The 27,274-nt window shown below is 45.8% G+C and overlaps 1 protein-coding gene across 1 annotated transcript in view; it reads right to left on the minus strand.

Moving 5' to 3' along the window:
* TTLL12 (tubulin tyrosine ligase like 12) overlaps positions 1–27,274 on the minus strand; it is a 498,173-nt gene that overhangs the window by 319,620 nt on the left and 151,279 nt on the right. Inside the window, exons 3-4 of the mRNA XM_069628126.1 lie at positions 20,273–20,471; positions 11,498–11,657 (exon numbers count right to left, since the gene is read on the minus strand). Coding sequence (XP_069484227.1) covers positions 11,498–11,657; positions 20,273–20,471 — 359 coding nt within the window. The remainder of the gene's footprint in view (positions 1–11,497; positions 11,658–20,272; positions 20,472–27,274) is intronic.

Consider the following 27,274-nt stretch of genomic DNA (forward strand, 5'->3'; position numbering starts at 1 on the left):
CTAAGTCTTCCTGAATAGGGCCTTTGGGGCCCTGTAAGGAATGATAATTGAGGCCTGGGTATAGCCTGGAGTCAATGAAAAGGGTGCCTGGGCACTAGAACCATGGGAGTCCCAATGGTAAAGGGCCTTGGTGTTATTTTCCTTAATTTAGGGTTAGTTTGGCTTAAAGAAGCACGTTTCAATGCGTCTTTTGACATGTTGGAAACAGGCGCCAAAACCTTAGGGGAGGCACCTTGTGATGCGGAAGACTTCGGACCATGCACCACATGCAGCAGCAGAGGTGCAGCAGGCCGAGGATCATCAGGTTCACCAGGCCCGCCGAAACTGTTGTGCTTGAGGGTGCCGAAGGCGTTTACAACAGTATCGTCAAAGGAGGCCGAGGGGTTGTGAGTTTAGTCTTGGTGGTGCGAGAATGTGCCCCCCTGTTGCCAGCGGGAGAACGGGACTCTGAATGCATGGCGTAGGCTGCCCACCGCTTTGTGTGCTGCTTAAAGAGTAGACAGGCGTTGCAATGTTTCTCATCGAGGTTAGGTAAAGAGTTTACACTACTTGGGAGTATCCTTCCATAGAAACCTCTGACTACAGGAAGGGCACAATTTTTGAGTTCTCTCCATCATGAAGTGGAAAAAGAGTACCCAGACAAGGCAAAGAAGAGTGGCGGGGGGGTGGAAGAAAAGGCATTCTCTGAAGAGAAATGTAAAGCAGGGTTTCCAGTCTCCCTACTGTACAGGTTGAATCCTGAAGGTTAAGGACACCACCATGCATTGAGAATTCAATCAGCGATTTGCAGGGCGACAAACCGGAACCGGTTGTCTATGAAATCGAAAGGATGCATCAAAGACGTGAAAACAGCAATAAATCTTGTTAACACAAGCTATGCATGAAAGCTACTGGCCAGTATGGCAGAAGAAAAAAAATGTGGGGCGGGGGAGGTCTCAACGTGTGATGATCAGGGGTACACTACACATCCCTTAGTGATAGTGTTACAGACATGTCCAGGTTCCTTTAAAAAAAAAAGGGGGGATGCAATACTCTGCGATTACCACTAGATGTCAGACTATATGGACAGCATTTGATTCTAAGCCGATTCACAAGCATCAGAAAGGTACTATGGGGATCTGATGCAGACATCTGCCAAGTGATGCTGGTCCTGGAGAATATACATAAGGGGATTCCTTGGAACACTCCTCCTTGCCTCGTGCCTGAGGCAGGGGTTCTTTCACAGCTCTCACACTTGCTGGTTTCTAGTCCCTTTAAGAAATCCATACAGGTTAGGTTATATGCCATTTGTATAGCACCTACTGCCATTATTATGGCCTTGAAGTGCGGTGGGTGTGAACTCCCCAAGGAGGACCGTGGTCAGATGCGAGATGTGGAGGTAGGGTTGTAAAATGCATGTGTGCATTTTTAGCCAGCCCAAGTTAAGTGGGGAATGGCCAGGTCCATACTAGCAGCCCACAGAACTCGGGAGAGGGTGGGTGCTGTGGCGAACTGTCGGAAAGGCAAGGAGAATGGTTATATGCATAGCTGGACCCAATTGATATCGTGGAACTCAGCCGTTTTCTATTTTAAGTAGTGATGTGTGTTGGGTGCATGAAGTTGAGCAGGTGTTTATTGCAGATGTATGGGGGCGAGTGACCATGCCATGGGAAGGTTACAGCTACGTTCCTTGCAGGGCTCGAAATTAGGATTGGATAAGCAGAAGCTACAAGCAGCTCCACAGTATCGAGCAGTCACCAGGAGCTACGGCTGGGAAACAAGGAGCCAGTACATAGCGTTATGCAAATCTGACTTCTACATAAAATGCAAATGCATAATTGTATCCATTATTTCTGACCCCTTTTGCTTTTAATGTCATACAGATGTGCCCTAATGTTTCTTTTTAGATCGTCTCAAATGCGCAGCGCTAAAATCACAGTTGTGTTTGCTCTGTATCAGTTGGCCTGGGGAGCCAAACGGTAGCTCCTGGTAATTATTGGTTTTACGCTAACCAGTCTCTTCTAGGCTATAAGCTGGAGCTAAATCGCTCCCAGCTACCCTCAATTTCGAACCCTGCCATTGTGATGGAGTGCAAGACGTTGTAGAGGAGCACGGCTGAGACTTAGTTGGAGCGATGCCTTGCAGGGATTCTCATTGTGTCAGACAGACGTTTTCCGCGGGTAACTAGAGTCAACCTGGTCGACTCATCAGGTACCCTAGCACTCCTGTCGGGAGGGGGCAATAGTTCACACAGGGGATGGACTACGTCTGTCAGGATGCCTAAAGGAGGTGATCTATGCGCCAGATGGTAAGTGAGTGCGAGTTCCAGATGGTGGATGCCTGGACTGAAGGACGAGCACCCTATTCTGGATGGGTTTGCCCCTGGAATGACTAGGAGGAATGCTGCGGCTGATATCAGGTTTCTGATGGGCCTTTACCTTGTAATGTTAGGTTGCAAATATTCTGGTCCTGTGTTGTAGAGAGATCGGTGAGTGATGCGCATTGCCATGAAGACGAGTCATCGCATCCAGTGAAGGGCACGGAGGGTGGGTGCGATGTGTTCACTGGAGCCTAGGGCAAAGAGGAGCCCAGCTGTGGTGTTTTGTACATATTGGAGTGATGCGGGGCCCCCCCAGGTATAGGGCGTTAGCGCAGTATAAGTGTTACAGGAAGATAACGATTACGGGGACTGTGCAGGTAGGTCAGATAAGGAAAAAAAGCATGTGTAGGTAGCAGCATTTTGTCAGAGTTGGTCTGGTGTGATATGGTAAGGTCTGCGTGCCATGATTCATCCAAGGATTTTTTTTACTGTGTTGAAGGGACGGCCGGCGGAGGGGATTGCCTGGAGTGGGTCGGTTGGGGAAAGAGCAGCCAAGGGGTGGGTTGGGGAAAGAGGCCAGTTTTGTCAAGAATAAGTTGCTGCTCTGTTGAGGCTGTTAAATTATTCTACTGCCTCCACCAAGGTGACCACGTACATCATGAAATATAGTAGGAGGCTTTACTGATGTGGTTGACCCTGGTTGCAGCTTGCCGAAGGGGTCAGGAAAACTGCTGGCCCAATCTGCAGAACTCTGTGTGGATGGTCCAAACGGCCATGGACGAACCACAAATAAGTAATCCCAAATGGCAGACAAGCTTAAAGAAGTCATGGGCCACGTTGCTGTGCAACGTTGGGAGATTGCTTACCGATATCAGGGCCATGTTAACAAGTGCAATCGGTACAACGTACATCATCCACAGGTGCAAACATTAAACATTTGACTGTGCCAGGGGTGTGGCCAATAACAGCCATGGGAATTATTTAAGCGGGTTGAGTGGTGTTAAGAATTGCCATGCAACTAACTGTGGTACCTGTAGACAGAACGAGGAAGAAAAAAATTGCAGGAATTGAAGAGGTGGAACGAGACCAGTCTGATTGAGTCAGGGTCATAACCCTGCCAGGAGGAGCACCAGGCCTTACCCCTCGATTGTGCATTGCACAGGACTGCTAGTACCCTGCATCTTCTACAATGCCAATCAGCCTCTCTTCTGGCCAGAGTGCTCCTGTCTTTTTCACAACCACAAAACAAAATGCACCTGGGTACAACCAAGACTGGCCCAAGGGAAATAATGGGTGAGCAAAGATCGAACTGAGAGCGGGAACGGACAGCAGGAGACAATGAAATCCCCTCCTAAACACAATTGGAAATTAAACTCATCAGCACAGAAAGCAACAAGGAAAACAAGCAGCCTAAGAACGTGGCTGCCATGCTGCAAATTGAGTTTATAAAAAGGGGTGGGGCTAAAGCCCTTAAAACCTTCCAGGAGAATCCCCAACCCCAGACGGACAGCTTAGGTTGAGACTGGCCAAGGGGTGCATGCGACCAGCAAGGCCAAAAGGGACTGGGAAGAGTGTTGGAAAGGTGTAGGCTGGACTAAAAAAGCACCGCCAGCACAGAAGAGATGGAAAGGTGTTCAAGTGAGATCAGGTGGAGTAGTGCTGAAGAAACCAGGCAGACGATGAATGTTGGAGATGAACACGGAGGAGAGTGTGGCAGTGCGAGAGAGTGTGGCAGTGCGAGAGAGTGTGGCAGTGCGAGAGAGTGTGGCAGTGCGAGAGAGTGTGGCAGTGCGAGAGAGTGTGGCAGTGCGAGAGAGTGTGGCAGTGCGAGAGAGTGTGGCAGTGCGAGAGAGTGTGGCAGTGCGAGAGAGTGTGGCAGTGCGAGAGAGTGTGGCAGTGCGAGAGAGTGTGGCAGTGCGAGAGAGTGTGGCAGTGCGAGAGAGTGTGGCAGTGCGAGAGAGTGTGGCAGTGCGAGAGAGTGTGGCAGTGCGAGAGAGTGTGGCAGTGCGAGAGAGTGTGGCAGTGCGAGAGAGTGTGGCAGTGCGAGAGAGTGTGGCAGTGCGCGAGAGTGTGGCAGTGCGCGAGAGTGTGGCAGTGCGCGAGAGTGTGGCAGTGCGCCAGAGTGTGGCAGTGCGCCAGAGTGTGGCAGTGCGCCAGAGTGTGGCAGTGCGCCAGAGTGTGGCAGTGCGCCAGAGTGTGGCAGTGCGCCAGAGTGTGGCAGTGCGCCAGAGTGTGGCAGTGCGCCAGAGTGTGGCAGTGCGCCAGAGTGTGGCAGTGCGCCAGAGTGTGGCAGTGCGCCAGAGTGTGGCAGTGCGCCAGAGTGTGGCAGTGCGCCAGAGTGTGGCAGTGCGCCAGAGTGTGGCAGTGCGCCAGAGTGTGGCAGTGCGCCAGAGTGTGGCAGTGCGCCAGAGTGTGGCAGTGCGCCAGAGTGCGGCAGTGCGCCAGAGTGCGGCAGTGCGCCAGAGTGCGGCAGTGCGCCAGAGTGCGGCAGTGCGCGAGAGTGCGGCAGTGCGCGAGAGTGCGGCAGTGCGCGAGAGTGCGGCAGAGTGCGAGAGTGCGGCAGAGTGCGAGAGTGCGGCAGAGTGCGAGAGAGTGCGGCAGTGCGAGAGAGTGCGGCAGTGCGAGAGAGTGTGGCAGTGCGAGAGAGCGAGAGTGGCAGTGCGAGAGAGAGTGTGGCAGTGCGAGAGAGCGAGAGAGTGTGGCAGTGCGAGAGAGTGGCAGTGCGAGAGAGCGAGAGAGTGGCAGTGCGAGAGAGCGAGAGAGTGTGGCAGTGCGAGAGAGCGAGAGAGTGTGGCAGTGCGAGAGAGCGAGAGAGTGTGGCAGCGCGAGAGAGCGAGAGAGTGTGGCAGCGCGAGAGAGCGGCAGTGCGAGAGAGCGTGGCAGTGCGAGAGAGCGAGAGAGCGTGGCAGTGCGAGAGAGCGAGAGCGCGTGGCAGTGCGAGAGAGCGAGAGAGCGTGGCAGTGCGAGAGAGCGAGAGAGTGTGGCAGTGCGAGAGAGCGAGAGAGTGTGGCAGTGCGAGAGCGAGAGAGTGTGGCAGTGCGAGAGAGCAAGAGAGAGCGAGAGAGAGCGAGAGCGAGAGCGAGAGCGAGAGAGAGCGCGAGAGAGAGCGCGAGAGAGAGAGCGAGAGAGAGCGAGAGAGAGCGAGAGAGAGAGAGAGAGAGAGAGAGAGAGAGAGAGAGAGAGAGAGAGAGAGAGAGAGAGAGAGAGAGAGAGAGAGAGCGCGAGATACCAGTTGTGTGTGGTATAATGAGATGGAGATGGGGTGAAACAAGAGTGAAAGACTATGATCGGTGAAGAGAAAATATTAGAGATAAGAGTCTATGGTAGGATGGTGTGGCGAATGCAAGACAATAGTGCAGGATTCACAATTGATGGGAGCTATTTAGCTGTTAATTCTAGTCTAGGAGAGCCTGATTAGCTTGAAACAAATAGCTACCAGGAGTTACTTTTGGTTCCAGGGACAACTAGTGCCTTACACTCATGTGTCACATTAACTGAGTATTTGAGAATATTAATGAAGAATAATTATGCCACCTCTAGTACAAGTTAAACATAATGAATCAAAAATGATGAGCAAAATAGAGAAATCTGGAGTCAGGAAGAGGCAAACCCACCAACAGACTAAATGAGCCTGGTGGTGCAACAAAAGAAGAGGGCAGGAGGTTTAAGAAAAGGCACAAGAATGCCGCATCCCCTTGAGGAGGACTTGAGGGAAAGGACCTTGGGGGACAAAATCAGGAACCCAAGACAGGGAGGTAGAGGTTGAGCGAATGGGCCACACAAGATTGCCAGCCACATGTGGATCTAGCGTGAAGTTGCATGTGGATCTGGAGAACCAGGACCCACTAGGTCTCAACGAAGACGAAAAGAATAGACCAGACACCAGCAAGCCATGAGACCAGAAGTGCGAGGGACACTCAAAATTCAAGAACGGATTGGCTGTAAACTGAGCACCTACCCGGGAAGAACCCAGATTGGGAGTTCCAAGCTAAACTAAGACCTTTGCATTTACATTGATTAATTTAGCATTTGTAGTACAATCCGAGCCCGGTGGCATCTGTGCGCTAGATACATAAAGGACATAATATCACACCCAACTGTCAGATAAACGCAAACAATTCAACACTGGTCTGGTGGTTGGTTAAATGGAAGAGGAGCGTTGGTGTACACACAAGGTGATATCCGCGGAATGTTTTGGTCTTGTGGGAATAGCCATGTCTTGAGGTCTTTTCGGAAGGACCAAATGGAAGACACTGATCTTAATGCTAGCTGGAGAGTGTACCAGTGTTGAGCTGCTAACAATGGGAAGCTGCGGCCACATGCCTTTTCTGTTTGAATCCGAGGATGGAGAGGAGGTGGGATTGGGCCGTCCTGGTAGGTGTAATGGATTGAGATTTTGAGAATTTGTTCAAGGTATAGAGGGGCTGTTTTGGCCAGGCATGTATGCATTAGTTAATTGTTTTAAACACAATACGATCTAGACCCGGCAGCCAGTGGGTTGTCTGTCTGGCATACTAGATGTGTTGTTGGGTATGTTCAGGGCTGCTCTTATGGCATTGTTCTGGATTACTTGGGTTTTTTCTATATTGCGGGTGGTTGAGCCTGCAAAGAGGGCATTATAGTAACACATTTTGGAGAGAACCAATGCTCTGGCTATCGTGATGAACGGCCTGCAGGCATGGATACATGTTGTAGTGTATGCTGCTGCGGAGGTGATTGCGTTCATGTGTCTTGTTAGAGAGCAGAGTGTCCAGGTAGACCCCCAACGTTTTTACTTCTTTGGAGACTGGGATAGGGTAACTGTCTATGGTGAAGTATTTGTAGTCCTTATGTAGTTTATTTGGTCGGGTTTGAGTTCCTACATGGAGTAGCTCTGTTTTCTCATTGTTTAAACCTATTCCATGTTGTGCCATCATACTTAGATTATTTGGTTTATTTTATTCAGAGCATTAATGTCAGCATTATAGTTCCCAGAGATGGGCAGGAGGATTTGGGTGTCATCCGCTTAGTGTAGGGGACAGCCTAATCGTCCAGTAGTCAAAGAAAGGCTTTGTGAAAATGTTAGTGTATGGAGATACAGGAGCCCTGGGGGACTACACAGGTGACGAGAGCTGGTGGAGCCGCAGTGGTCTTGCAGAAGAGCCTCATTGTTCGGTTGGACAGGAAGGATCCTATCCAGGTTGAGGCTTTGGAGGAAAAGTAGCGCTGCTCTGTCTAGTATTTTGACTAGGAAGGGCAGGGTCGTAATGGGGCGGTAGTTAGTGGGAATGTTGGGGTATAGTGTGGTCTTCTTCAGGAGGGGGGTGACCCACGCATCTTTGAGGTTGGTGGCAATGTTGCCTGAAGAGAAGGAGTTGTTAATGAGTGGTGCAATGAAGGGGGCAAGCTCCACCGCACAGTCCTTTATGACGGGGGCGGGGCAAATATCGCCTTGGCATTTGGATGGCTTCAGGCTTCTGATGAATTTGGTGACTTGTAGCGCAGAGACTGGGTAGAAGTTGAAGGGGATGGGGGAGAGTGGAGGTGGAGGACAAGGTGTGGACTATATTTCTGTTGCCGATTTCTTTTGTACTCGATTTTGGCTTGGAGGAGGGTCATTTTATGCAGCATTGCCTTTTGAATATTGGTGCACCAGCTGGCGTCTTTAAGGCAATTATCTGGGGGTCCGATGGGTGATTCGTGTTCTCGCAGGATGGATAAGTTCTCTTGGGCCAGAACTCACATTTTGTATATGCCCGTTATAGGTTGAGTTTTTGGCTAGGAGGATAGCTTCTCTGTAGGACTTGGCTGTTGATAGGAAGTGTTCTTTGTTGACTGCTGTCGGGGACCGTATCCACTAGGTCTCGGCAGCTCGCTTAGAGGCAGGCAAGGCTTTGAGATTAGGGGCGAAACCGGAGTTTAGGTGGGCTAGTTGTCTGGGTTTGCATGTCTTCAACTGAGCTAGCTTATTGATGGCTAGGTGGAGTGTTTGGTTATAGAGTTCTACCATGGACAAAGAGTTGAAGACAGTGTTGGTAGTTTATTAAGGGTTGCAGCAATGGGAGTATGTTTGCAGCTGTGATGTGGCAAGTGTTTCTGAGAAGGGAAGCAGGTGCAGTTTGTGGCTCAACACAATTTGGATGTTTTTGGGGATAGTGAACAAGATGATGTTATGGTCAGACCGAGGGCACAGGGAGTTGAAGGTGATTAGGGTGTTGCAATTCAAATCAGCCAGCCAGTCTAGCGTGCGGCCTTTGGCAAGTTGGCTAGGGTCATTGCGTTATCCGACATGTCATTTAAGCCTAGGTTTAGGTCTCCTATGAGGATGATTCTGGACAATGGTTTAGTGTCATTTGAGAGGAGGGATGCAATATCTTCCTCGAAGAATAGCGGGGGACCGGGTGGTCTGAAGATGGTATTGATATAAAGTGTGCTGGTATTGGATAGGGATAATTTTATACAGAACAATTCTCCAAAGCGGAATACTTGGTTGGGCACTACTCTAATAGCCATGATGGCTACACCTCCTCCTTTAGTGAGCAGTCTGCCCTTGTGGAAGATAGTGTAGTTGTCTGAAATGGCAATTGAGACGGATGGTCCTGCAGCTATAAAAACATTTTGCCCCAAAGTTGTAAATATCCTTAAGAAATCTCTGTTCAAATGAACATGTGTCTTGGACCCGTGTTGACACTATGCAGTGGGATTTTTGACAAATTAATCTAAATATCACAGGGTACAGCCAAAGAAGCAAATATTGTGAAACAGAGTGCGAGAGGGAACAAAGTCAAAAGCAAAAAACATCACTGGTGGAAATCTAAGGAGCAACACATTGAGGAGCAAAGCATCACATGGCATAGTGTGGGAGCACAACATTGTTCGGGTGACTAGTGTTAGAGACTACGTTAGGAAGAGCAAACAGTTCATTAGGAGCAACAGAACACAGATTAATTAACGAACAAACATCAATAAAGAGTAATACCACACAAGGGGACATCAGTGGAGCTAACATCAATGAGAGCAGTACTCAAAGTGGAAAGTGAACTGCAGCAAATATTTCAAGGTAAAGTGATGTATAACAGAAGATGCAAAATGTAAATATACAAACTGGTTGCTGGAGTGTTAACAGCATTGGAGAGGTTGTGAGCTTACAGAAGGAAAATATCACATAATGCAGGTAAGCACAATAACTACACCAGGCAAGGATGTAATATAATATTGCAACAGTAGATCATAGGGGGGGGAAGAGAAGGGGCAGAATACTATAATATGCAATCATGGAGGATACCAGGTGGTGGTAAAAAATAAATCACATACAAGATGCACATATATCAGATACTTTGTAAATGTATCATCTCTAATCTGTAGTAGTGCTGTCTGTCAGAGCAGAAAGGGTGGTGGGTCTGAAGGGACAAGGCAAAGACATTTTACCCTTTCTAGGTTTTGGAGGTCGAGGGAGGGGCACATTACAAGGGGGGGATTGGGGCTGGGGGGGAATGGCTTGGTAGAGAGAAACTGACTTAGTGGAGGAGGGGGAGAGGGGGTCTCAAGGGGATAAAGATTTATTTTTCCAAAAGTGACCGAAGTTGGGAGTGGATCGCCATTACCATTGGGCAGGCAGCGGGTGGAGGCTGCATTAAAGTGGATGGACTCAAAATGATTTACAATCAAGGTGGAAGAGGGCAGGCACATGACTCCCATGGCCAATCTGGTATGGGCGGGGGTGGGGGTGTAGTCACTGCTTGACAATTAGCCAAATAGGAAACAAGAGATTTGGCATCAGCAGAAATGTTTTTCCAAATAGAAATGAAAGTTGGCAGCAGAACTTCGGCAAGGTCAGGCAGGCAGATGATGGATGCAGAATGAGATGGCTCACTTCAGAGGGCACAGAAGGCCAGAGTTTATGTGGCCTTTGAAACCAATCAGGTGCAGGCTGAGTAAAGGGGGAATGGAAGTAAGGTTTTGGATGAGTGGGTCTCTTATTCTTGGCCTCCTATCCCTCAGGACCAAACTGTAGAGACTAATGTTAGAAAAAGCTGATGTGAAGGATAGCGATTGTTAATTGCACTCAGTGGACAGAGAACCAAAACCACCACAGAAACAATACCCCTGTACCGTTCTTTAGAGACAGGATTGTGGTTAAGTCAATTCTGGTGCAATAAAGAGTCAATGGGCTAGCTAGCTTGTTGCCATAATTAATATTTCTCCCATGACATAAATCACTGATCCAGCAAATTTCAACATTCCAGAACTTCATTTAGCAAACTGACGTATCAAGATGGACATGGCAGACTAATTATAGGGGGAAGAAAAGGAGTCGATACAGACTGCAGGTGAGTGCAAAGGAACATTTATATCTTGAGAACCTGACTGACAAAAGTATTCGGATAGGGCACTGGCTACTAAAATTACTTAATCAGTTCAAAACTCGACCGACAGCTACGACAGTTTATGTCAACTTGTTGAACGCTTATAGTTAAAGTGCTGTTTTGGAAACTAATAATTGTACATAGAAAGCACAATTGATGTGGTTCGTTGTCCAGGTGTGGTTTCCCCATTACCAGAGGGTTGAACATCAGGGGAGACTGGAAGCTGAAGCCATGTAATCTCTGTATCAGACTTACCTGAATGGTAAATTCAGCATGACTAAGTGACTCAATTATTTAAATCTTAAGAGCAAGAAAACACATTATGCAAAGCAATCAAAGTTGTTCCTATAACAGCAAGTGAACGTTGGAAAGCAGTCTTGAATACTCAAAGCCCATCTACTTTATTTTTTATTGGCAGAGTGTCTTCCAATTAGAAGCTGGAAAGTAAACCTCTTCAGACATTTTAGGACAAACTGCACTTCTGGGGCCAGCTGAACTTGTACATTCGGATAACAATCTATGTAGCAGGTGTCCGTCACTCTGAAAGTATTTACAACCTTGCTGATGTGGCTTTTCACTTTTACATTTATGTTTTTAATAGCCTGGAGCAGCAATGTACAATAGGTTTAAAAAGAAACAGCGTTATGGTAGCGACATTCAATCTGGTATGGTCACAAGATAGTAATGTAGGATTGTGTACCAATTTAATAATGGAACTATACTTTTCAAAAAGTACCTTTTATGGTCAATCACCACATAAAATTACAAGTTTTCCATAACCAAAAACAAACCCTTTTGCATTGGGAATAGTGGACAATTTAGAATAATACGAAAAAACTAGAAGTAAACTTACCACCGTTCTCCAGATCTCTCAGGGGCCAAAGGATAGTATAGGCAACTTCATGGGGCATATAGAAGAATGGAGCGGTTCCAAATGTTGGTTCATCAGAATGTTGGATACGAGAGCCAAACTCATCCATAATGTACCACACCGGAACCTTTTCCTCTGCACTCTACAAAATAAAAGCAATTTGGGAAAATATAAATCAGTACTTGCATAATTTGCTAGCATACTCATGAAACAGCAGCTGCATCAAGTAAATGCAGACCACAGTGACAACTTTGCATCCTACAGGTTGTCAAATCTACTAATCAATCTTTGTTAAAACAAGATTCAAAGCCAATAAATTGTGTCTCAAAAAAATATACATCACGTGGAAAGATGAATTACAATATAAACAGCAGTAAAATTACATAGCACTCTGGGCCAACTACTAAAGTGAAAATGATTTGCATACCCAAATTAAACATTAACACATTGTAATGTTTAATACCATTAAGTTATAGCTGTTTTTTTTTTAACAAACTGACGACTCAAGGGAATTCGTCCCTTCTCCCCAAGGGGGAGCTCCCCTCTTCCCCAGTGAGGCTAGGGAGATGAGCCTGCTCCGCTGCCCACCATAGGCGTAGAGGCAAGTGGGACCTCGCCGGAGACTGTCCCCTTGGGGGACAAAGACTCATGTTTCCAGTGAGGAACTCCCTAAACCATTTCACGTGATGGTACAGATGGAACAATCTAATATGTCTAATGGTTTCAAGTCCAAGACTTGACTTAAGAGAAAACTAACTTACACCACTACAAAGAAGAAAAGGAAATTGCCCCTTTAAATGAGGACCGCCATTAACTGGCACAAGTATGTTGAAGGATATGTAATTGAATTGTTACGCAAATACTGGAAACACAAAATAGTGGTGCAATAATAGAGATATAATTTTCATAGCATCCTTATGAAAACACTGGAGTAGGTAATTACATTGTTGAATAAATAAATACCACTGGCATCAGCACAAAAAGGAACCTGAATCATGTTTACAAATGCTAATGTACTTCACGAGACAGAACACAGCCATTTGCAAGAGGCATCCAAAATGGACATTTAAAAGAAAATAGCAAAATTAAAAGCTCTGTCAGAGGCGGAGTCGTTACAATGAACTATAGTTAAATAAATATGCCCAAAAATGCCATTTCACATGTGTTTCACTTAAAATATTAAAAATTGACTTAAGTAGTTACAAAACCACAGCTAAGGAATACATATTAAACTTACCAAACTTCACGTTGTAAATATCATTCCAAGTGTTGCGCCCTATAGAAAAGTTATGTTTTTTTTATTTCCAAGACGAAATACACCAATCCAAAAACCATATCCTGTAAAATCGATCCAAAATCCTGATGGGCATCCCAACTGGCGTGATGAAATCCAAGTTCCCAAAATTAATCCAGCGATCCAAACAAAGTATCCAGAAAAAGCAATAGAAAATACAAAGATTACAAGAAAAACCAAATGAAAAAGTGAATAAAATCCAATTTCCTGCAAGAAATACAGTGATCCAAACAGTGTCCTGAGAAAGCACTCTAAAATCAAAAGAAAGCAGAAAAAAACAAACAAAAATTATCCAGTTCCAAAACGTAATCCCCCAAAAAATCCAGTGATCCAAATGTGTCCCGAAGAAATATTCCTAAAAACCAAAGAATCTAGAAAAAAAAGGAAATAAAAAATCCAAATCCATGATGAGCACGGGAATGTCTGCACCTGGAACCTTCACCGGAAACACTGATGAATGAAAATGGCGGGCACTGGTAACTGTAAACGAAAACTAGCGGAAAAGCCTCCAGTGGACAAAAAGGGAACTAAAAATTGGATTGAACTTGCAGGACATTTAAATAGTACAGGACAGGTAAACAGTACATTGATATATGAACTGTAGAATATGGCATTTAAATTGTACCTGCATGTACATTGGTGATGACATTTTTAAATAAGGATTTCATTGAATATTAACCACTGAATAATGCTTTTTTTGTGGCAATACTATCACTTGTTACCTGTTGAAGGAGGAGTACATGCCAAACAAAGACGAGAGACATGCATATGCAGTCAGGGGAGGCCCCTGGACATATAACACCTGACAGAGGCGGAGCGAAAGAGAAACAGACTGACGAGCCGGTTGGCTCTGAATGGCTGATGGAGACGCTGGAAGCAGAGCGTGTGCGAGAATTAAGAAACGAGGGCGACAGGAGCCCAAACCTCAGTGGTGGAGTAACCACGAGAAGTTAGCGGTGGGTAGACTACCAAACCAACTATGCAGACACCACCAAGCGCAAACCGCAGCAAACCGTTTGATTACCCGTAGAGGTAACTAGACCAGATGAAGGAAAAATAGTAGTCCAAGAAGATGACGGCAACAAAACCGAGCAGGCCGTGCAAACTAACAAAGTAAAAGCTCCCAAGCCAATACAGGCTCCAGAGAAGTTCCCCTGAAGCAGTGACGGTAATGGGGAAATAACGAAGACTGGGAGGCCAAAAGAGACTTGTATAATCAAAGATACTCGTCGCAGTACAAGTGACGATCACTAGCCTGGGAAAAGGGGAAATGATCACATTTTTCAACAAGGAAAGAGTGGAATACAACAGAAAGCATTATGAACTGAAAGACAGAAACGCCTAAGAAAATATTATACAAAAGAGATCAGCCTGGAAAGACCTGAACTATCATTGTCTGGCGAGCAAGAGCCACGCAGGGAAATATACTTTCCAAGAGTCCATAAACCCAGATCCAAAGATTCAACAAAGGTTAATGAAGGATAGTTCTAAAGAGTAGAGAAAAGCCAACAATAGCTTGAGAGAACTACGTGAATTGATAAAGAAAGTAATGAGACCATTTAAAAATTGTATATTAACAAAAAGAAAGACGACAACTGCACAAGCAAATCAGGAGAAGAGGGTCATTCTCATGACCTTAGTTTAGGTTAAGGCTAGTTTTGGACAGCAGAATTATTCCTTTTGGCCATTCACCGACTACCGACAAGCACCTTAGTTATGTATGTAGCAAAACCCTGTAGTCTTAGGGAAAGATATGCCTTATTCTTTTCTCAGAGTGTCCATGTCCTTCTTCTGACCCGCCACAAAACTTAGATTTAGAAATCAGTTTAATTTGATTACATTTCTTCCGCTTTGATGTTTCTTTCACTGGGTGTTGGTTCACTTGGATACTTCTTTTAACAATGTGCTGCATTTTCTAAGACCAGCCAGCCTATTTGAAATGGAATTTACAGATTCCAGACGGAGCAAGGCATACTAGAAATGCCAAACTACTAATACTAAAAGTCCCCAGATTGTTGCAGTATCTCTGCCAAAGTCTGCAGTCATGCCTTCCTGTTGTACAGCTCTACAATGCCTTTGATGGCTAAGAGGAGCTTAAAAAATAAGCCTAAACATTTACAGGAGTATGCCAGTATGGCTCCAAATGAAAATGTGGCCTTCGTGGGGGGGCCTGATGGGCCCTTATAATGGTAAAAATAGGTGTTGGGGCAATAAGGACATGCAGGCGTCACTGTAAACACTTATGAAGGGGCCATGCAGAATAAGTCCTGGTGTTAAGAGGTGGGCGTTTGCATGCTTGCATCGCTTCACTAGTGTTACCCATCTATGCTCGATTACTATTAAAGAAAAGTGCAGGGCTGACCGTTTATGTACACTCACTGCCCTTCATGAAGAACAATATGCAGGAAACGTCAATGCTCGAGTTCACTGCAAAGATGAAGTTTCATATGGCAGTTTACATACCGGTTTTAAGATGCTACTAAAAGAATCTGTTGAGGTAAAGCCCTCATCGAACTGTAGAGGGCTCCCACAGCAAGCCCGTATCATTTACAAGGCCATCACCCTGCAGTCCGCAAGCTACCAGACTGAGAATCTCAGCATCTATGGAGGCTTTCGAACCATCAGAAGTAAGGCATGTGCTGTCTTGAACGCTGCTGATGCAGAAGTAAAGAAGCAGAAGACGGGCCTTCTCCGTCTACTCCAAGACTCTGGAATCTCCTCTCAGAACATCAGACTTGCCCCCTCGCTTCTACAGTTCAGGAAGGAGCTCAATACCCTCCTCTTAATATAATAGCTCCCCCTAAAACCTAGTTCCAGACACTCCACTCCCCATCCTACCCTAGCCCAGACTGGGTGATCTAATCAGGACTATTTGCTAACCTGGATGCTTGTAGATCCCCTTGCCCAATTTCCCCTCCCCAATTAGCTCCCTATTCCCTTGTTTCACCGCTCCCCTCACCATGCCGACCCCCCTTTCCAAGGCCCAAACTCAAATATAATATGCTATGAATGAAAATATGAAGCATTTGGTGCAGAGGTAGTCTGCACAATGAACCTTTTTCGGATCAATACACTGCTCCTACCTGCAACCTAAAAGCAGAATGCTAGAAATGGAACGCTGTGACGATCAGGAAACCAGTAGCACTTACTGCCTTCATCAAGCATGCACTGAGCTACTTTAATGACATTTAATTCTGTGACCTGCGGGTTACACACATTTTAGCAGGTGATGTAAACGTTTGTGCGCTGAGCAGCCACCAACATACCAAATTATAAATTTCCTGCAATGTCAATGTCAGCACTTTGCTCCGATTCATACACACTGGTAAACGTGTAGCAGTCACTTTTGAAACAACCCAGCTAGCGCACACATGCACGACCAGTCATGCTACATTTTGTACAGACCTTGTGTCATGACTAGCGATAGTTCTTTTGTGAACTATCGATGGAGGGTCTGAAAGGAAGGTAACATACTGGCTTTCAACTTTTCAACCAATGCATTAGTTTTCCACAAAGCACAGCTAATTTGCTACATGCTTTCCATGTGCCTTGTTTAGAGGGATTGGTAGGTTTGAAACATAGTACTTCACATTTGCTGAATGTAGGTATAATGAAGCATAGGGTACAGCAGGAAACTTTATTAAGAGGAATATTAAGAGGAATATTTTTAATTTCCAGAGGTCATATCCCTACCATGTCCAATGGCAATAGAGTAGTTGGGTACCAAATTTGTCAGTCAGTACCCCCAGCGATGCAATGTTATCTGGAACAGCTGAACTATCAGTTAGCCTCTCATAGGAATGAATGGAAGGGACAGACCGGCTTCGGCGTGGGATATGGTCCTGAGGCTATGGTACCACCAGATCGGTACAGGCCCCAGTTAACGATCGGGCCCAAACTGTAGCTCTGCAGTCACAGCCAGGAAGGTTGTCCTGCTCACTGGAAAAACCTAAAACGTGAAAAGATAACTAGTGGCAGTCCCAGTCTCCATTTAGGGAATGATTGAAGACTCACTGGAGAAGGTGCTTCTCTGGTGAAATAGGGGATGGGGGGGTAGTCAAGCCCAAACATTAGGCTCAGCTGAGCAGGGCTAGTACTCGTAAGCCGTCTGGTGTTGGATGTCTCAAAAGAAGCTGGTTCCACCCTGTAGCGAATCTGAAGAGAAAAATACTTCCTGGGTCATCTTTAAATCTAGACCATTACCTGGGTATGTCCTGGTAAGAAAGACAGAAGGACAGAGAAAGTTCTATCAATCCCTGCCTATACTACACAGTATCCCTAGTATGTGCTGGTGTGCCGCTGGTCTAACAGTGAATAGAAAAAGGACTATAAAATTATATTTTTTACATTTCTTATTTGATGGTAATTTGTTGTCAGGCAGCCCAGGTATTATTGGATCATGTTAAGGACAGGATGGCCAACGCATAAAGCCTCACTTCATTGAAGTATTAAAAAGCGAGGTACGACAAAATCCCAATCAGTATTATGGCAAAGGCAACTTTATTAGCCTGTACTGGAGGAAAATATACCCCAATCAAAAGTATAACTAAAAATAACTATTAGTACAACATACTGTGTAGACTGAACCAAGGGGTAGATGTTATGGTTACTGAGTCACCCTACAGTTCTGGCTTCTTTTGTGGCAGGAAGCCTCCTATCATCCCCACTTGTGTATCAACCGGTTTCGGGTGGTCTATGTTTAATCCTACTTGAAGCACACAAAAGTGCCCAATCTATAAACACACCAAGTACTACCTATTCCCAACTGCTTAGGAGCCCTGCTCCATAAGCCACAGGCTAAAACAAGTGATCCATGAAAGGTTAAGAATGCATAAGTTAGATAATCACGCATGATTTCACAGTGCTGAACAAGTGCTCCACACTGTAAAGAAAGAGTTCTAATCCTGGTTTGAAAAAAGCCAACAGGTGAAAAATGTAAACAGAAAACTAAACATTTTTTATGTGATACAATGTTAGACCAACAAGCAAAGGATTGTTGTTTGAGGCCCAACAACAAAACTGCATCCATTTGCTTTGTATTGTTACAAACTGCTCGAATCCTTCCTTGCTGCACCCATTCAAAATGGGCATCCTGAAACCCATCCATGAGCATAGAATAGTTGCCCTGGGTCTAAACTCTCTAGTTGAGTAATGGAAGGGAGGGGTGAAGGATCAACTCTCCTCAAAGATTTTTTTCTCATGAAAGTTCAAGACAAACTGATCAATATGAGCGGCAGATCAAGGAACCAAGCCATACACAGGCCGACAAGTCAAACAGTTGAAAGTCTAAGCAATTATTGTAAAAGCAATGGAAACTTTATTACCCTGCCAATAAGGCCCCCAACAAAGTCCTCCCATGCTAGAGCGAGTAGGCCTAGGGTACTTTAGGAACCCAAATCTCGACAATCCTGGTTTTGTCTTGAAAAGGCTCAAAGGTCTTGACTAATCGCTACAATCTTACCATCTGGAGCAGGAAACGTCTGCTCTAGAAATGTATTCAGAAGCTTTCCCAAGACCTGGATTTAGTCAGCTACAGATTGGACAGTGTCACGCACTTTCTGAACATTATCCAGAAGCAAGGGTCTGGCAAAAACGCTGACCAACTGTAGATAATCGAATTACCTGAAGTCTAAGAACCTTGAGGAATATTCAGAAAAGGTTTGGAAATGACAAAGTCACACAGGACCTTACACTTCTTGAATTATTATTATTTTTTAACTGAAGCAACTGAAATGCTGCACCACAGAAACATTTGTATACAACATGCTCTTTTTAAAATCAGGTTTTGGCCAGCTCATCAACACATTGGCACTATTTTGAGTTCAATTTATATGAAATACACACCAGACACAACCTTTCAACATGTTGTCCGTTTCATCATCAGGTGACTCCTGGACACTAAATGGGGGGTAAAGCACTGGCACACCATGGCCACAATGTGCTGTGATAGAGAAGAGTGACAGACATCCTTTCAAACACGTGAGAGTTAAAACATCCATTGTTGGAGCTCGATGAACCCCAAATCAACTGGTTCTACCCCTCAACCAATTAGGCATCAGATTTCAAACTGTCCCAAATAAAAATGTTGCCACAGGTTAGTCTATACTATCGAGCATTTTGTGTTTATATAATCTTAAATGTATAATTTCTTGATGTTATACAATAGTTACATTTATTGAAAGGCCATTTCAGTATACACTTCGCTATTCATAAATGCCAATGAACGGACATTTTGGCACTTCTCCTTGAAATCAGTGTTTGCCTTTTAGCCAATATTGTCGATGGGTACAAAATAAATTGTACATTCCTCAGAGGCAGCTCGACAAGACAATGGGTCTTACATTGCTGCTAAAGGTGCATCATGTGTGAGTCGCTAATACAAAGGTAGATCACAAACACTTCATAGTAGGTAACTACTGTCCAGTAAAGTCAACAGCAAGTCCCACAATAACCTGTTATAGAAGGGATAATGGCTTAACAGCAGTATTTGTGTGTGATGAAAAAAGACTATTCTACAGTGTATTAAACAGACTTGGGTGGTCATTAAGATTTGGCTGCAAGGATCATTTTAGTGGGATTTGAAAAATACCACAGAAATTACCAGCCGCTAAATTTTGTGTTTAGGGTTTTACCTCTGGCAGCATGACGTATTCTGGTAGATTTCTGCTCAGGTCAACCTTTTTTTCCCACCATCTTTGGTGGGCAAATTCCAAGTAGGATCGAAATATTTGTGATTTTTTTTACTGTACAGAAGGGAAGTGCGGGCACTATCAATACAGAGAAAACATTTTTAGAATGGGCATGGTAAGAGAATGAAAAGGTAGGCATCCTCGATGCCCCCGCCCCATCAATTTAGTCATCTCATGAATAAAAAGGTCAGTATTGACCGCTTTATGCATAAAAAATGCATTGATACACACAGTAGCATGAGGCACTACTGTACATTATCCATTTCTACAATCACAATGAAGGTTAGAATGGATAAAAAAAAGTTATTTCAAAAATGCTTTACAAAGTTACCACTGAAGGACGTGGTGCTTTGGAATATGTTCTGGTATATTCCAGAAACAACACTTATGCAAGTGGTAAACCCTGAGCAAGGCAGAAATACTACAAGCAAAGGTGGTATTTCAAGTAAAAGGTCCACCCAACACGTAATGGCCGAGATCTAAGATATCAATCATTTACCAATTTTGACATGGCCAGACAGACTTTCAGGAAATAATCCCTTGAAATTTTTAACAAAATTGAAATAAAATCACAAAAGATAAATTTTAATTGAAACAATTTTAGACTTCACATATGTAGCTGTTTGATCATTCTGCTAAATCATTTTTTTAACAGAAAGGGTTACTGTGCCACCACAAACAGGTAGACTGTGTCTACAATGCCATGTACTGAAGCAGTATTACAAAAACAAATAGTTGAAAAACAGGACTATACATAAGGTAGTTTACCCTTACCCCGTGGGCTAGCTTGTAGGTCTGGTTGTACTTCCACATTTCCTTCAGTACTTCCTCAATGACTCCCTCATCTGGAACCTCGCCATGAAAATCAATTCCCATTAGGTTTGCCATCCGGTGGAGCAATCCAGGTATCTGCAGAAGCTGTTGGCGTGCACATTCTATGCGATACGTCCAGGCATGATCTATGAGGAAAATGCTAGAAACAAAGGAGAAAAACATAAGCAAAGTGGTACCATCGTAATGTGTATAAAAAAATTCATCTTTGAGCATGCAAAGAAGCAGAGATGCAGGTCTTGCGTAAAGATGAGTTTGCGGTCCTAAAAATGAACTTGTTTATAAGTGACACAAAAACACTCAAAAAAGGACCATGTAGCGTAGCACTTATGTATCACAAGGACAGTGTTTATTACAATACTCATGTCCATGGATACTAATTTTGTGGCCTGCCACACGTGTTGTACTCCAGCTCCATTGGCCTCAGACAGCATTTTAAGTGATAAAAGATCATCATGGGAGTTTAAACCAACACATCTGGAGGTGCATGAAATGATTAACCATGGTTTACTGCTAAGTTTAGTTTGTGGTCACTACTACTTCTCACTCATCAGATTAATATGACACTTCCAACACCTCCTATAAACTATAGCTCCTATACAAATCTCAATCCCTCTGCTGGAGGGGATAGGATCTTTTACTGTCCTTTCTATTGACCGTTTTAAATATCTTCACTTGACCCTACATCCTCAAACAATATAGATTGCTTCAGAGCAGTAACACATAGTTATATACATTTGGAATACAATGTAGCAACAAAAAGGGCCAAAAGTGTAGGTACAGACACCGACCAATGAATAGTTGAAACCAAAACCACCACTTACAACTCAATTTGTGTTACACCGTGTACAGGAGAACTTCATGCCACACTTGGATCACTATGCTACTTTACGGTGCCTTTCTCCACTAACCTACATTAAGAGTGAGTTAATTTCTCACTCGGCTATCAAGCAAGGCATTTCCATAACCAGTATGCTTGCAACACTAAATAAGATTTACTGACAAAGCTATAGCAACTTTCACACGCTGCCCAAGATGTCGGGGCTTTGCAATTTCTGAGAGTGCTCCTTTATCTCTAATCTATCACTTGAAAATGCAACCAAAATGCAAAACTGATACATCTGATACAGAAACCTTATAAAAATGTAGAAAAATACCAATTCCTGATGCAACCTGGAGCGTGTGGGGGGTTAGATGGGGGCTTTGGGTTCTCCATCCAGAGGTCAAGACTCTCAACCTTCACGTTTGGTTTCGGAAAGTTTGAGATATAAGGATTGGGACCTCCCGGATGACGTGATGGAGGTGTTGCTTTCGGCTAGGCGGCCAGCAAACAAATCCCTGTACTGTTGCCGTAAGTTTTGTGACTGGTGCAGAGGACACAATATCGATCTTTTCAGTGTTCCATTCCAATGGTTCTATCTCGCTTGCTTTCTTTCTTTTGCACACAGGGGTCTACAAGTGGGTACCATTAAAGGTTACCTGGCGGCACTGTGTATTTTCAAGCACTCGTCTGAAGAGTGTTCTTATTTTAAGATTGGTTTGATTTCCCAATTTCTAAAAAGGGCTCACTAATGTGTTCCTGCCGTCCCCGTTTCAGTTGCTGCTTTGGGATCCGATTTGGTCTTGAAATTCCTGATGGGTGCTCCGTTTGAACCTCTGCACTCTTGTCCTTTGAGACTGTCTTTCAAGACGGTTTTCTTGGTTGCAGTTACATATGCTCGCAGAGTGAGCGAATTGCAGGTACTTTCATCCAAGCCACCCTTTACTGTGTTCCACAAGGATAGGTTTGTACTGAGGGTACGTCCATCCTTTCTACCTGTGAGTTTTATCTGAGCCAGAAAGTGGTGCTTCCTGCTTTCTATCCTCCCCCTCAACCTGGTAAGGAAGAGGAGAGACTTTATAGGTTGGACCCTAGGAGAGCTTTGAGCTTTTATATCTCTAGGATGTCCAGGATGTCCAGGGTCAGAGTGGACAACCAACTCTTTGTGGGGTACACTGGACACCGATTAGGCCAGGCTGTTACTAACCAGACCTTGTCCAGGTGGATTATCCTCACCATTAAGACATGCATTACTTACTGTAAAAGCATTTCTGATGATTGGATCTGCTTAGATTCACATGCTGTGCATATGGTCCGACATGCAGTGGTAACCGCGGAGTATTGCATCTTGTCTTTCGTGGACCGAAAGGGGACATCGGCATAGGCGTGTCTGAAACACTATCCCTATCGTGACGTGTGTAGTACCCAAAATCCCTCACGCGCCGAGGTCCCTCCGATTGTATTTTTTCTGCCATGAGGGAGTCCAAGGCTATAGTGAGTGAGTACATGAAGAGAGAAAGTAGTAAGAAGTGTATGTTCCTTCCACCCCGAGCGGGGAGGCAGGGAGGGCGCATGTGAATCTAAGCAGATACAATCATCAGAAATGCTTTTACGCTAAGTAATGCATGTCTTCTGATGCTTGTTAATCTGCTTAGAATCACATGCTGTGCATAGACTAGCGAGCAGTACCCGGAGTTGGAGATGGGTTGTGAGAAGGAACAGTAGAAAAAAGATGTCTTAGTACTGCTTGTCCCACCTGGGAATCAGATCTAGAATGGGCATCTAGACAATAGTGTTTTGTAAAGTTGTGTAAAGAACTTCAGTTTGCCGACTTGCAAATGGACTCAAGGGGAACATTTGCAATGCGCTCTAGGCTCGAAGGGTAGTTCTCTCTTAGCAAGAGTGTAAAAGAGTGATGCACTGGACAATCCATCTAGATATAGTGGATTTGGAAACTGCATCTGCTTCTCTTCCTGCCACCACTGAGACAAAGAACTGATTAGTCTTAGTGTTCCAGTTCTTTCCATATAAAACATGACCGCCGTACGCACATCCAGTGTGTGCAGGCTTTTTTCTCCCAAGTTTGATGGGTTTTGAAAGAACGTTGGTAGTTCTATAGACTGGTAGACATGAAACTTTGAAATGAATTTCGGTACAAACCTAGGGTGTGTGCGTAGAACCACCTTATCTTTGTGAACTGTTACAAAGGGATCTAAGATTGAGTGAACTACAAGCGCTCTCTCTCTCCTAATGGAGGTGATAGCTATTAAGAAAGCAGTCTTAAGAGTGAGATCCTTAAGGGTCGCTTTATGCATGGGCTCGAAGGGGGAGCCCATCAGCCTGGTTAAAACAATGTTCAGGGAGCTGGGTTAGATATAGGAGGGTGAATTCTTTTCACTCCCTCCATGAAGGCTTTAATAACTGGAACCTTCCACCATGACACCTTATGTTGAGACGTAGTGTAGGCGGAGAGTGCAGGAAGGTGAACTTTCATAGAATTAAAGACTAACCCTTAGTCCAGCAAGTGAGTCAGGTATAGAACAATATGTGTGGGAGAGCAGTCAACAGGGTTGATGCTCTTTGAGTTACACCAGATGACGAACCGTTTCCACTTACTAGAGTAGCAGTAACGAGTGTTCGGTTTCCTTGCTTCTCTGAAAATGTCCATGCATCTCTGAGGGAGTTGCCAGTGTCCGAATTCTATGACCTCAGGAGCCAGGCTGCCAAGCTCAGGGTCTGTGGGCATGGATGCAACGTTTTGCCCCCGTCCTGTGACAATTGTATGGGCAGGGTAGTTTCACTGGCGGAGACAGTGGCATCTCCATCAGATGAGCGACCCAGGGTTGGCGGGCCCACATTGGGGCCAATATCATGGTAACTGGTTCCTGGTGCATCTTGTGCACTATCTTGTTGAGAAGGGGAGTAAGGGGGGGGGTGGGGGGGGGGGCTGGCGGGAAGTGTAGACAAATTTCCCTGACCATGTTATCCATAGACCGTTCCCCTTGAAGCGGTTCTGGGAATACCTGGAGGCGTAATCTCGGCATTGGGTGTTCTCCAGAGTTGCGAACAGGTTGATCTCTGGGAAGCCCCATTCTGTGAAAACGGAGACGATGTCTTCGTGTAATCGCCATTCACACTCTGCTGGTAGAGGGAAGTCTCTGCTGAGTGAGTCCATCTGCCAGAAGATTGAATTCCCCTGGTACATGTTGGGACTATAGGAACATGTGTTTGAGAGCCCACTTCCAGATGTTTTGGGACAGCTTGGACAGTCCTGGAGAGTGAGTGCCCCCTTGCTTGTTCAGGTAGAACATGGCTGTGGTGCTGTCCGAGGATCAGCACTTTCTTTCCTTGTAGGTGTGTCTGGAAAGCCTTCAGTGCTTTGAAGACTGCCAAAATTCCAGTAGGTTTATGTATTTGGATGCCACACTTGGAGTCCAAACTCTGTGTGCAGTCTGATGGGATAGGTGAGCCCCCATCCTGTGAGGGATGCGTCCGTGGTTAGAGTGGCGTCCACTGTGGGGGTGGCAAAGGATTTTCCCCAACACAAGGTTTTCCCTCGACCACCACCGCAGCAAGAGAATCAAGGCTTGCGAGACAACCACTAGATCGTCCCATTGTCTGCTGGCCTGACACCACTGGCTGTTGAGCCACTCTTGCAAAGGGCGCATGCGCAGGCGCGCGTGAGGGACCAAGTAAATACAGGACACCATCATTCCTAGCAGCCACATGGCTTTGCGTACCGTCACCTCTTGACCGGCTACATTTTGAGGGATCTGAAACAGCATGTTTTGGACCCTCTCGTTGGAGGGGAAGACGAGGCCGTCCTTTGTTCAAATTAGAGCCCCTAGGAATTGCTCGACTTTGCTGGGGTCTAGGCTGGACTTCTTCTCGATGGAGAAGCCCAGGTGGAACAAGAGGTCTACAGTCTTTTGGGTATTTGAGAAACATGTTTCGTAAGAATCCCCTGTTATGAGCCAGTCGTCGAGGTAAGGATAGACCGGAATGGACGACCTGCGCAGGTGTGCCGCTGCCACTGCCAGTACCTTTGTGAATACCCTTGACGCTGAAGCCATGCCGAAGGGTAGCACTTTGAACTGATAGTGTTGCCTTCTATCATGAACTGAAGGTATTTCCTGTGCGCTGTCAACATTGAAATATGGAAGTATGCATCCTTCATGTCCAGTGTTGCCATGTAATCCCCCTGGGGGGGGGGGGGAGGAGGAGGGGGGAGCAGGGGGATTCTCCTGCAAAGTCACCATACAAACTTTGAGGTTTTACAAATTTGTTCGCTGGGCGCAGATCTAATACAGGGCGCATGGTTAGATCCTTTTTGGGTACAAAGAAGTACACTGAATACATACACTCCTTTACCTGTGAGAGGCACGACCTCTATGGCTCCTTTTTCCAGCAGCAATTCGACTTCCTGAAGAAGGATGGAGAGGTGTTCTGGAGATAGACGTTTTCCCTTGGGGGTCTGAATGTTGGGGACCGACTGAATTCGATGCAGTAACCATGGGCTATTGTTGACAGTACCCAATGGTCTGGGGTAAAACCCTCCCATGCTTGCAGAAAAGATGTTAACCAGCCCCCGACCGGAGATGCATGCGAGGGGACCCAAACTTTCGGGTCATTTGGTGGTGGTAGCCGGGGAGCCTCGGAGTGGGGCCACGGCCTCTTCCCTTGCCATGACGTTGTCCTCTTTGAGCATACTGTCCACTGGTTCCCTGAGGGGAAGACCAGTCGCTGGCTGAGGTGTATTGTTGCTGATTTTGTCGTTGGCCACGAAAAGAGCACCTGTTGCCATAGCCTTGCTTATTCAGAGGTCTCGTGATTTGGTCCAGGGTTTTTAATGTCTCGTATTCCTTCTTAGCTGTCTCCAGTGCATTATCAACTGCCTTACCAAACAAGTTTGAGTCTTCAAGTTGTTTGTTGATGGGGGACACCCGTGTTTCTGAGCCAAGTTTGTCGCTTAAGAAGTACGCCCCGAACTAGGGAACGGCCAGCTGTTTCCGCAGCATCGAAGGTGTTTTTGATGCTGCTCTGGTTTACCCGAGTACCTTTTGTCACAGTGGTTAATAAGCGGGTTCGCAAGGGCTCAGGGACTTCGGGCAACAGTCCCCATTGGGCATCAGCGTAGCTAGCCAAAAGAGTTGTGCTGTTGGCAATACGCGTGGCAAAAGCTGCAGAGGATGTAATCCTCTTCCCTAAGGCATAAAGCTTCTTCCCCTCTTTGTCCGGGGTGCTTCACTAGTAGATAACGGAACCCCCGCCCTTTTCCTCGTGGTGGTTACTACCAGGGAATCAGATATGGAATCCCCCCTAATATACAAGGGATCAGAAGGTGAGGGGCTAAAAAGCTTCTCAATTCTTGGATTAACACCTCTAACTAATGCAGGTGTAGATAGAGAGGGAATGAGGCGTCTCTTGATTGAGGCGGGGAGGGGGTATGGCTTGGCTCGCAGGTAGCTTTTCCTTGATTATTTTTTCAACAAAGTCTACTTTTGGGGTTGTTTCCCCCGTATCAATTTGAAAATGTGCTGCTGCCTTGCGTAGCATTGCATTAAATGTGGGTTGATCGTCCGCAGGTGAAGGATCTCTGACCGGTGTGGTCTGAGGAGAGGGCAGGTCTAACACAAGTGCCCTTTGGACCTGAAGCAGTCGACATAGGATACACCCGAGGGGCCCAGAGAGCGGTTGCACATAAGGTGGTGGCGGCATCCACCCGGGACTGGAGGGAGGCAGGGGCCCATAGCGGGCCCCCAATATACGGCTAGCCTGTTGGCCGGCCGGCGAGATTGCGGGCCTACTCTATCTACGGCACCGCGACAGGGGGCCAGTAGGCCTCGGTTGTAACCATGGGAATGCCAGACGGCAGGACGGCATCCAAACTGCTCAAATCCAAGACGAAGCAGCCTACAATGGAAGATTTCATGAAGACCCTGCAACAGGCGGAGGGGGCAAGACCTAAAGACAAGAATCCACCAGCGGACATCACTCCTACACGCGTCGACCGGCAGATCCTGGAAACAATTGCAGACCTTAAGGGAACATGGGAAAGTAAGCTAGAGGCAGCCACTGCTGAGCTTAAGGCAGCGCTGGAGCTCAAAATCGGCGCAGTGCAGGAG

Source organism: Ambystoma mexicanum, chromosome 12 (genome assembly GCF_040938575.1).
Source record: "Ambystoma mexicanum isolate Mex_15411 chromosome 12, UKY_AmexF1_1, whole genome shotgun sequence".
Lineage (NCBI taxonomy): Eukaryota > Metazoa > Chordata > Amphibia > Caudata > Ambystomatidae > Ambystoma > Ambystoma mexicanum.